General features: G+C 53.3%; 1 protein-coding gene across 1 annotated transcript; it reads right to left on the bottom strand.

Annotated features, from left to right (window-relative positions):
• Positions 1-7,441: 7,441 nt before the first annotated feature.
• On the bottom strand, positions 7,442-11,743 carry LOC113180408 (testisin-like). Its single transcript, XM_077802668.1, has 6 exons — positions 11,668-11,743; positions 11,428-11,574; positions 11,051-11,216; positions 10,102-10,385; positions 7,974-8,128; positions 7,442-7,681 (listed from the first exon to the last, which is right to left on the bottom strand). Exons 1-6 carry the CDS (start codon positions 11,741-11,743, stop codon positions 7,442-7,444), a joined length of 1,068 nt encoding a protein of 355 aa, XP_077658794.1.
• Positions 11,744-11,978: the final 235 nt, after the last annotated feature.

Raw genomic sequence — 11,978 nt, forward strand, 5'->3', positions numbered from 1 at the left:
GGGCCTTCATCAGAGGGTCTGTTGCAGGGAGGTCAGCTGACCACAGAGAAAGCCCAGATAATCCACGGAGAGCAGACAACTGGGAAACTTATTTTGTTTTCTGTACCGGAGATAGAGCCTGGGGATGCTCTAATGCCCAGCCGCACCCCAGCCCTTTTAAAGAAAGTTTCAGACAGTTCAGTCACCAAGGCTGTGCTGGATGTGGGATCCTCCTGCCTCAGCCTTCCCGTCACTGGGATTACCAGCATTCACCACTACACCCCTCTACAACTGGGAAACTTGGAACTAGTGACCCTCAGAAAGATTCAGGAGGAGTCTTCCAGGAGGAGGCAAGGATTGTCCAGGAAAGGAGCAACTGGAGAAAAGAGAGTGTGGAGAAGTTTAAAACATCACTGCTGAGCAGAACATTTTAGCAGAAGGGCTCAGCACTAATTTGGTCATAGCTAAGTAAGAAATGCATTGGTAAGCTGGAATAGAAAGCAAAGAAAGGAACTCAGAAGGCAGAGCAAGGATTTGGAGGAGGGATTCCACGGGAGAAGGCTGTAAAGGCAGAATCAGCCAGATGTGGTGGCGAATGCTTGTAATCCCAGCAGCTCAGGAGGATGAGGCAGGAGCATCCCAAGTCTTTGGGAGCTCTGTCTTAATAAATAAAAAGGGAAAAAGAGAGAGAGACAGAGACTGACCCCCCCATCCCCCGGGGGTGTGGGAATTTAACTCAGGGATAGAACACTTGCCTACCTTGTGCAAGAATCTGGGTTCAGCTACCAGTGCCACATGTAAATGGGTAAATAAATAAATGAGAAGGTAAAGATGGCCTCTGCAGCAGGGGAATGTCCTGACTGAGCCAGTCTGAAGATGCAGCGCATTAGCTGCACTTGGAACATCCTGACTCCACATGGGCTGAAGCAAGTAATGGGCACCCTCAGAGGGGAGGACTTGGAAGGCTCTTGCCTCTCTCAGGAAATAGGTCAGCAGAGCCAGGGAGAGTCACCTCCTCAGCACCACACTCAGCAGAGGAACTATGAGCACAGAGAGGGTCAATCACGATGGCTGCAGCTCACAGAGCACCTCTGGGAGCAAGCAGCTCACTGAGGCAGAGGATGATGGATATGACAAGGACTGTGGTGATGTCTACAAAGGAGGTTTACTCATCCACTGGAAACTGCCCTGCACAGTACAGAAACTCCTCAAGTGGGAGGATTGTGTCTTTATCCATCTAAGGTTTCTGAATCATGTGAAACTTCAGTTTCTTTTGAAATCACAAAGTCCATCATTGGGTTGGTGAGACTATGTGAGTATCTTTTTCTTTTTCTTGTTCTTCTTCTTTTTTTTTTTTCCTTAATGATCCTGGAGATTGAACCCAGAGGCACTAAGCTACGCTCACAGTCCTTTTTTTATTTTTATTTTGCAGCAGGGTCTTGCTAAATTGCTGAGGCTGGCCTTGAACTTGCACTCCTCCTACCTCAACCCCACAAGTCTCTGGCATCACAGGTGTGGGCCATCACACTCAGCAACACTGGACTTTCTTACAAAATGCCAGCAAGTACATTTCTGTGAGTGCAAACAGAAGTAGGTAGAGAAAGTTTTTTCTTTGTCATTTCTTTCTATTTAATTTTTGTTGGTGGTACCAGTGATCACACCCAGGGACTTGTGTTTGCTAGGCAGGTGTTCTACTAGTGAGCTACATCCCCAGCCTGCCATTTCTTTCTAAATGCTTTTTTTCTGTTTCAGCTTTAATATACATTGTCGAAAGAACTGCACAAAAGATGAAAGCAGATGAGGAAATTTTAATGTCAGATAAAACATGTCCAAGGCTAGAGGTCTTTGGTTTGAAAACTGAGGATCTTTTCCATAGACAAAAGTTGCATTCAGGGGCTGAGGCTGAGGCTCAGTGGTAGAGCACTCACCTAGCATTTGTGAGACACTGGGCTCGATTCTCAACACTACATATAAATAAATGAATAAAATAAAGGTCCATCAACATCTAAAAACAAAATTTTTAAAAAAAGTTGCATTCCACTAAAAGATGTAGGAGGCATGTCCCTCTGTGTCCCCAGAGCAGAGGTCTTGGGAACACATAAGCAAAAAAGTATTCAAAATACTCAAGCAACTAAAATCCAGATTTCCCCCCTCAGAATTCGGGAGATCAGTTAGAGATGAAAATGAACAAGTGGAGAAGCCGTCACACCAGGGTTGTCACCACGCATGATTTCCACTGCACTGCAGCATTTGGGTGCTCAGTGGGTCATGGTTTCCCGGGGCACTGAGGCCCTTGGAAGTTGGTTACCTGGAGGTGAGGTGAAGGGCAGCCCCAGTGCCAAGGCTGGCCAGAGATCCCTGCCCAGCAGCACATCTGGGAGGCCCCTGATCCCAAGAGACAGGCCCACTGCCGCCCCCTGGTGGCAAGTGGGCAGATGTCAAGGCGCTGGCTATGGGTGGTCAGAGGGCAGGTACTTCCATTTTTCCTGTTAGGATCCAGTGTCCTTGATTAATGAGTTTACCTCTCTCACCCCTAGTGTCCTGGCCCACCTAAGGCCCACAGAGCCTGGGGATGGAAGGTCAATGGCCAACAGGGCAGAGTGGGTTTGCTTGTCCAAGATGCCTGTGGCAGGTTCTGAGCTCTACAGCTCCACTGCCCACCCAGCCCACAGAGACACAGTCAGCTGCAGCACAGAGCAGGAGGTAGAATTTTTTGCCCATTCCTGTGGGACTCAGCAGGTCCTCACCCTGCAGTCTCAGTTCCTCTGCTGCACAGTTGGGGGTCATAAGAGCTCTTGGGGGCAGGGGGTATGTCCTACAGGAGGTGTCAGGTCAGGCACTCAGTACTTTAGCTAGCACCCAGTGAAAGGTGAGTATTGTGATTCCAGGACAAGAGCAGGGGGAGGGGAGCCCTGGGAGCTGGGTCAAGGACCCCAGATCATGCAGGCCTGGACCCCTGTTCTCAGGCATTGTGTGGAGGCCTTAGGCCCTGCCCAAGTTTGGAGGACAGGTGTGAGCCCAGCCCCACCCCAGCATGAGCCCAGGAGCCCATGAGCTGCAATCATCTCCTTCTTCCCAGAGTGTCTGGGAACTCAGGCCCCAAGACCAGTCAGGTGTACAAGTGCAGTGCAAGATGGCCGCAGCCCTCCCACTATCTTGCTCTTCCTCCTACCTGGAGCCCTTCTGGGGAATGAGAGTCCCTCAGCTCTCCAGCCCACCCTGTTTCCCAAGTTGGCCTCAAATCTGCTATCCTTCTGCCTCAGCTTCCTAAGTCCCTGGAATTACAGGCAAGCACAGAGTTGGGTCACAGCTGCTTGCATTTTAAAAAGCCTAATTTACATTTTTGCTCCTTTGGGCCCAATCTCAAATGAATCCGAGTAAACTTACATGTTTGCATTCTGCCTAGGGTTAACTAAAAGTGCAAATTTCCAAGAAAACTTGAATAACAAAATTATCTTGTCTAGGCAGAAGGGAAAAAATAATCCAATGCATTCATATAAACCTGTAATTTCAGTTCAAGAAGTAACTTAAAACCATTCGCAGAAATATCTTAGGCATGCCAATCAAACAAAAGTATTAATCGAAGCAGACAGAACCCAAAAGTCAATTTACTTTTTTTTAAAAAATATTTTTTTAATTGTTGTTGGACACATGCCTTTGTTTATTTTTATGTGGTGCTGATGATTGAACCCAGCGCCTTGCATGTGCTAGGCGAGTGCTCTACCGCTGAGCCACAATCTCAACCCTCATTTACTTTTTTTTTTTTTTAAAAGAGAGGGTAGCCAGATCGCACTTTTTTTTTTTTTTTTTTTTAGAGAATTTTTTTTTTAATATTTATTTTTTTTTAGTTCTCGGCGGACACAACATCTTTGTTGGTATGTGGTGCTGAGGATCGAACCCGGGCCGCACGCATGCCAGGCGAGCGCGCTACCGCTGAGCCACATCTCCAGCCCCTCATTTACTTTTTTAAGAAAGCCACAAGTTGTGGGGCTGGGGTTGTGGCTCAGTGGCAGAGCATTTCCTACCATATGTGAGGCACTGGATTCGATCCTCAGCACCACATAAAAATAATAAAATAAAGGCATTTTGTCCATCTACAACTAAAACACAAACAAACAAACAAACAAAAAAGCCAGTGATGAGTCAGCGCCTGTGGCACATGCCTGTAATTCCAGCGGCTCAGGAGGCTGAAGCAGGAGAATTGGGAGTTCAAAGCCAGCCCTGGCAATTTAGCAAGGGCTTAAGCAATTCGGTGAGACCCTGTGTGGGAGGCCAACCTTTCGGGTGACTGAGTTACACTCCCCAGCTGGGTGCTGAGGCACTCAGTCACAGAAATGGGTGTGTCTTCCTACAGCCCCATGGGTGAAGCTATGTTCACCTGTTCCTTTGTAATATAACCCCTTGCCCTGTTTAGGATAGAATCTTCCATGGAAGTGCCTTGCGTGTGTCCCCTCCTCTTACTGTGCCCTTGGGTGTGGCCTACCCAGGTGTCAGTCAACCTGCTGACAGTGGACATCATGAAGATAGACTCAGCCCCCTGAAACCTGACTCCTTGCCTCATTTGAATAGCTTCTCCTCAATAACAGGGGTCAGCACGTGTGTGTGTGTGTGTGTGTGTGTGTGTGTATGTGTGTGTGTGTGTGCGCGCGCTCTCTCTCTCTCTCTCTCTCTCTCTCTCTCTCTTTCTGCAGACCCTTAAGGTCAGAGGAGCCATCACAGCAACTCCAAAAAAAAAAAAGGTATTTGTGTCTCTTGTGTGGTTATTTCCTGCAGCCCAGTTAGCCCAGTTTAACTAGAGTGACCCCTGAGCCTTTTAGTCGCGAGAACAGAAACCCGGCAACCCTGTCTCTAAATAAAATACAAAGGGATGGATGTGGCTCAGTGGTTAAGGTCCCCTGGGTTCAATCCCGGGGACCAAAATAAATAAATAAACCTCCATGATGTTAAAACAAAATGACAAAATGTGAGCAGAAATCTCTCTGCTAAGAAAAAAAAAAAAGGAGCCATAGTCTGCTCCCCACACCCCAGCTGTGTCTAGGAATCCAGGGGCAATTTAACCTTGGTGAGTTTGAATAAAATCCTGTCCAATGCTGTCTTCAGAATTACTTTCAAATTGTTTTTTTATTCCAAAAAATACCAGGGCCAGGTCTATTACTGAAGAGATCATCTTTTGCTTAGATTCAGGCTGAGTGCTGTAAGTTGATCAGGACGCGCCTGCAGGAGTTCTCAGAGGGCACCACCCACCCACCGACCACCCCCCCCCCAAGGAAACCAGAATAAACAGGGCACCCTTCCAAAACAAGTTCCCCGAGAGGAGAAACTGGACTGCGGCCTTCCCTGGCTGTGTCAAGCTGCTCACTACCCCAAACACACCACGTGCACCCAAAGGGCCTAAAAGTCCCCAAGCGGAGACTGAAGTTCCTGATCCGTACTCGCGCCAATCGGTACCGCAAAGGACCGGCATTGGATCCAAATGGCACGGGACCTCTGCAGATGGGGTCCCCCGACCCCTGACGCAGTTTCCTTCTGCAGCGTGAGTGAGGCGAAGGGAAGGGTGTGTCTCCAAGGCCGCTGCTGGTGAGTGAGTTCAGACTCACTGCAAGGCCAGCACCGCTGGTCGCGGGCGGGGACGCGACGCGGGACTCAGGGTCGCCCCGCTGGGAGGCGCAGCCGAGGGACTGTTAGGGCTGGCCGGCCGCGGCCCTTATCCGACGGAGGACGCGGAGGCCTGGGGAGGCCCTGGGCGGGGCCGCAGTTTCTCCCCTTGACTCCTGCCTCCGGAGCAGGGCGGACCCGGTGGCCGCAGCCGCGCCACTGCTGTCGGGGTCCCGCCTCGGGCGCGTGGTCCGCGGGCCGCGCAGCAGCTTCAACCCCACGGGCGCGCGGGGCGGACGGCAGGGGGCGTCCCGCCTTGGGCTGCAGGGTCTGCCCAGCCGTCTCTCCCTTGTTCCTCCCCAGCCGCCGACCCGGCAGGATGTCCCGGCTGGGGTCCCTCAGTCCAACGAGCGGTCGCCCCCATGGGCTGCACAGCGGAGGGGCGGCGCTTGGGCGGGACCCACGTGTCTGCGCGTCCTCCCCCCCTGCGGCCCCGCCGGGCGCAGACCTCAGCCGGGAGGATCCAACACTCTTCCAAGTTCCAGGCCGCTGCAGGCTGCAGGCCACCCGGGGAACACATCCTGCAAGGCATTGGGCATGAAGGGACAGAGGTGTGAAGTGCGGTAGGAGCAGGTCCAGCCAGCAGCAGGCGGGCGCAGGCTGCACCGAGGCTGCCGGGGCGATCTAGACGGAGAACGGGCGCCTGCAGAGGCCAGGCTGGGCCGACACACCAGACCGGCAGCCAGTGCAGGTGGAGCAGCCAGGGGGGCCTGGAGGAGAGTGGCGGCTCTGTAAGGGCGCAGGAGTGCTGGGACAGGACGCTGCCCGTGGGGCTCAGTGCTGACGGAACTTGTCCACAAGGGTTTTTAATCTCTCCGTGGCAACCGTGAGACGGGGGAGAGGAGACCAGGCCACAGTGTAGAGAGGGCAGTACATCCTTTGCGGCTCACTCCCAGAGTGGGGAGTCAGAAGCCCTTTCTAGCTTTCCTCCCAGGCTCACACCTGAGAGGAGCTTCAGGGTGTGCAATTTCCAGGAAGTGGAGCTGTGGGTGGCACCAGGAGAGAGGAATCTGGCCACAGCATCTTCATCTTCTGTTCTCACAGCATCTGGGGATCTTGCAAGACCCACTCTGCTTGAATAGGCTAGAGACCCCCCACCAAAGCTGCCCTGGTGAGCAGGTCTCTGGCCACACTAAGGAGGGCCTTCGGGTGCAGGTAGGGTGGTGGGTGTCTTCCCACTGCCCACTCCCACCACCTCCTGCTGATGCTGCAATTGATGAAGCTCAGATTGACAGCCTCAGCTGGAGTCAGCTCCTGCTCTGGAGAATCCCATGCCTTGGGACCACCCGTGCCTTGGGGGTCAGGAGGAATGCCAGCCCTGCTGTCCTTGTCCTCAGTGAACCGGTGCTCAGGTTACCCACAAGGAGAAACTGTTTGTATAAACTCAGTACTTCCCTGCCTCAGTTTACCAACTTCCTCACCTGCACCAAAGGCCTGGTCCTAGTTTGGCTTTTAGGGGACCAGAGTAACACCAAGAGTGACTGACATTTGCATGATGGTGTACACTGGGATGCTCTCCAGCACCCACACCCCCACTCTTCCCAGCTCCCAGATACCTTACAACTACACCCCTCTTGAAAATTATCTGATTGAACTAAATGGAGAAGGTTCTGCTGTTTGCATTAGCCGAGCCTTTGGTTAGTTGGGGACAGGTCTTGGGCTGAACTGGACAGGGGTGAACAGGAGGAAACTGTCAAGGAAGCCACCAAGTCTGGAGGAATGCTGAATGTGTTTATTAGCCAACAGAACAGAAGAGGACCAAAGCTTTAACTAGCAGAAGGTTCCAACCCTCAAAGGCCAGGTTCATTTAGACTGGTCCCAGGAGCCTGGGAACCCAGAGCAGAGTAAGGAACAGCAGTGCAGGAGAGGGGTCAGGCCTGGGTATGCCATTACGGGCTATCAGCATCCGGATCCAGTCAAAGTGCTGACTAACGTTGGTGTAGACTCCAGGCCGGTTGGGTCGACCACAGCCCACTCCCCAGCTCACAATTCCAATCTGATACCACAGCCCTTCCAGTTCGCAGACTAAGGGTCCTCCTGAGTCACCCTGGGGAGAAGCCTGGGTGAGCCCAGCCCTGGGCAGGGTAGGTGGGGCCTGCAGAGAGGCTGGGGGAGCAGGGGTGGCTGTGGAGCCAGGAGACTGGGTATGAGTTCTACTGTCTCTTCCCCAGCAGAGACAGAGCCTTAGTTTCTGCATCTACAAAGTGGGACAGTCTCCACCTCCCAGGGTTAGCATGAGATCAAATGAGGTATAGGGTGATAAGTTGATGTCTGGCCTGGGGCTGGGAACAGTGGGATACTAGTTGCAGAAGATCATGGTGGGCTGGGGTGACACTCACAAAGCAGGAATCCTTGCCGCCTGCGAGCTGTCCGGCACAAACCATGTCTCCCCAGATGCTATAGCGGAAGTCTGACATTTGGTACAAGTGGTTACAGATGGTGGTGTTGATGATGGAGACCTGCACTTCCTGGAGGGTGTAAGGAGATGGCAGATCTGTGGGGGACAGGGGACAGAGAAACAGGCAACTTGATTCTCTGCTGGGGTTGGGGAGAGACATCATAGGCTGTTGGGTAGGGGTGACCCTGGGCACCAACAATGCCTGCAACTGTCTCCTGCAGGGCCTGGGCTCCAGCCCTGTACTCAGGAACAATCAACAAGTTACAGAAGAAGGCTAGGGTGTAGCTCAGTGGTAGAGTGCATGTTCCAGGCCCTGGGTTGAATCCCCAGCAACCCCTGCAACACACAAAAGAACAATATCAAAGAGGGACCTGTGGAGCCAGGTGCAGTGGTGCACCCCTGTAATCCCAGGGGCTTAGGAGGCTAAGGCAGGAGGATCACAAGTTCAAACCAAGCCTCATCAATTTAGCAAGGCCCTAAGCAACTCAGTGAGACCCTGCCTCTAAATAAAATATTATTTGTGGTTCAGTGGTAGAGTGTGCGAGGCACTGGGTTCAATTCTCAGCACCACATATAAATAAATGAATAAAATAAAGATCCATCAACATCTTAAATTTTTTTTTTTAAAAAGGGCTGGGGATGTTGCTTGGTGGTTTATCATCTGTGTCTTCAATCTCTGGTACCAAAAAATAAAGAAAGAAAAGGAAGGAAGGAAGGAAGGAAGGAAGGAAGGAAGGAAGGAAGGAAGGAAGGAAGAAGGAAGGAAGAGGGACCAGTGGAAGTACAGGCTGTTCGCACTCTGCCAACACTCAGTTTCTCTCACTGTAGAATGTACACAAAGCTCCTGCCTGAGGCAGTGGGGTGATTTCTCCGTCAAAATAAGCATAAGGGGAGGGGCTAAGAAGGCTGAGATGGTTTTATGATTAACAAAGCCCTGCTGCAGCATCCAGATGCCAGACAGGGTGGGAGCCATCCATTGATGCTCTCTCCTTGATGACATCCGGGGCACCTCCAAGGCCTGAACCATGTGCTCTCAAGGTTCCTTCATCACCTCTGGGATGGTGTGGCATCAAGATCCACTCCCAGATAAAGAACAGGTCAGGGGAAGAGTCACCTCCAGAAAGGCACCAGAGAAGTGTCAGAGCCTGATGTGAACCCAGTTCCTGTCTGGGTCCAGTTACCACAGGACCCTGTAGAGGATGACAAGAGCTGACACACAGATAGTGCTTCCTCTACACTGGACACTTCTAAGAGCTTGGGTGCTAACCCTGTTAAACCTCAGAGCTACCCTGAGATTAAGAGCTCCCCCGCCCCCAGCTGCTGGAGATGGAACCCAGGGCCTCACACATGCTAGGCAAGTGCTCTACCACTGAGCTATACCCTCAGTTCTTTTTTTTAAAATTTCATTTTAAGGGCTGGGGATGTGGCTCAAGCGGTAGCACGCTCGCCTGGCATGTGTGCGGCCCAGGTTCGATCATCAGCACCACATACCAACAAAGATGTTGTGTCCGCCGAGAACTAAAATATAAATATTAAAAATTCTCTCTCTCTCTCTCTTTAAATTTTTTTTTTCATTTTAAGACAGTCTCACTAAGTTGCCCAGGTTGGCCTTGAACTTGAGATCCTCCTGCCTCAACCTACTGAGCAGCTGTGCTGGCCACACCCTGTGGCTTGGAAATTTTGAGAAGAAAGGGCTCAGCTCTCTGGGACAGGCAAGTGGAACTGGGGTGGCTGCAGAAGGCACACTGAGGCTCAATGGTGGGCTGGCTGAGGAAGTGGGAAGACACATGAATAAAGCAAGGCTGAGGTTCTTCTCCACACCCTCAGGACCCCCATCTCTCAGACAGGCCAAGCTGGCCTCCTCTGCACCCCTTCCTTCTGGTTCACATGGTGTCTGCAAGGGAAGGGGATGAGCCTGTCTTCCTGACCTTGCAGTGGGAGCAAGAGGAGAGAAGCCTCTGAGCAGAGAATGCTGAGCAGGTGCCCAAGTCCAGAGAGGGGCAGCTGAGCTTGGTGGCTAAATGGGATGAGTAGTACCTTCTCCCAGACCCACCTATCCCCAGCCTCACCTTCACCCTCTCTGATGTCCCCCCAGCCGGTCACCCAGCAGTCAGTCCGGTTCTCGAATTCCAACGCGGAGGGAACGATGCAAATAGGCTGGATAAGGTTTGTGTACTTGACAGAGGAGTCCAACCTTAGCAGGGCAATGTCATAGGGCGCCTTCCCCTTGAATTGGGGGTTCAGATAGATATCTTCCACTTGGTAACGATTGTAGTAGGCCTGCAGGTTCCAGATACCTGGCCTAGAAGTCAGCTCGCCAAACTGGACCGTCCACTCAAAGGGATCAAGGGAACTGGTGGGGGAGAAGAGAGCCGGCCACCTGAGTACACCTACACCCCTTCCTGATGGGACACTGCGGGGCCACTACCACCTGCTCATCTCAAACACCATTAGCAAGTCCCTCTGATGGGCCCTCAAGACAAACATAACCAAAGCCCTCACTTCAGGGCTCTCTGAGGACAGTGGCTCCCTCCAGTGGTCTTGTCACCTCCAAGAGCTGTCCTAATGACATGAACCCCTATGTAGCCCAAAAGAACTGAACAGATGTGGGTAGTGGTGTGGGTGCTGGGCAGGATTGAGTCAAACCGCTGCTCTGGAGAGAGCTCCACAGGCCAGGCTGCTTGGCCAGCACCTGCCCCACCCCTTAGCCCCCGACTCCTGAGGTATACATCTGCAAGGTAGGTGGAGGGTGGTAGGAAAAGAAAGGGGAGAGAGAAAGAAAAGGGCCAGCAATACACTCAACGGTGCATGGGAATGCAATGGAAGAACATTCTGGAGGAAACTGAAAAAGGTTCCCTCCAGGGGCACCCACAGAAACTCAGGTGGGTACAACCAGCTGCAGCAGAGCCTTGGGCTCAGTACAAGAGCCTTGGGCTGCATACACCTGAAATGGTGTATGCAAGTGTGGCCCTGGCCGCGGTCACTTCCCACCTGCCCCCAGCTCTCTCCCCGACTCACGTTTCAAAGCAGTGGGCGGCAGTGAGCACCCAGCGGCGGCTGAGCAGGCTGGCTCCGCACATGTGGCTGCCCCACAGGCGCAGGCTCCCTTGCCATGGCCAGCTCTCGAGTCTCGCGTTCTCTCCACCCACCACGCGGGACGGGAGGGTCCGGTGGCCGCATGGCCCTGGGATGGTCAGACGAACCTGTGGTGGCTGTGTTGAACGAGACAGGCCCACCCCGCCTGGCTTGCCCCCGGGGTCCCTGGCACCCCCCCAGGGGCTCCATCGAGGCCCCGCGAGGCCCCGCGCATCCTGGGTCTGGCCGTGGAAGGAGACGTGGTTCTGGGATCCTCCCCTGTGGCCCGCAGGCCCAGCCCTCCCACAGGGCCCCGTTACTTTCAAACACAGATGAGTCCTCGAATCTGGGGTGAGGGAGAGGAACGGATGAGGCGTCCTTTGCACCCCGGTGCAGGCGCACCACAGCCACACAGGTAGCGGGCATCCTGGGCGCCTTACCTGACAACAGGTCCACTTCCAGCGATTCTGGGTGGAGGCGAGAAGGTGAGCGCCCTTGACCTCGGCACCCGTCATCCCCTCCATGCCACCAGTGCTGCCAGCAGCGCCCCCTGCACTCACCCTTCTCCTCCTCGGGTTCCACCCGAGACAGTAGCAGCGCCAGCAGCAGCAGCAGCTTCTCGACCCGAGTGCTCATGGCCTCCTCTCCTGCAACCTGGCGCCCCTCTGCTTCCTACTGCTCCAGGCCCTGCTGGCGCCCCCTCTGCTTCCTACTGCTCCAGGCCCTGCTGGCGCCCTCTAGGGGAGAGGCAGCAGGCGGGAGCCCTGGCCACCACATTCTCCCAGCAGGAGCTCCCTGGGCCTACGCTGAAGCCCTTGGGTTCAGCTGCGACGGGGGTTGGTCAGCCTCTGCACTCCTTGATATGGGGCAG

Source organism: Urocitellus parryii, chromosome 9 (assembly GCF_045843805.1).
Source record: "Urocitellus parryii isolate mUroPar1 chromosome 9, mUroPar1.hap1, whole genome shotgun sequence".
NCBI lineage: Eukaryota > Metazoa > Chordata > Mammalia > Rodentia > Sciuridae > Urocitellus > Urocitellus parryii.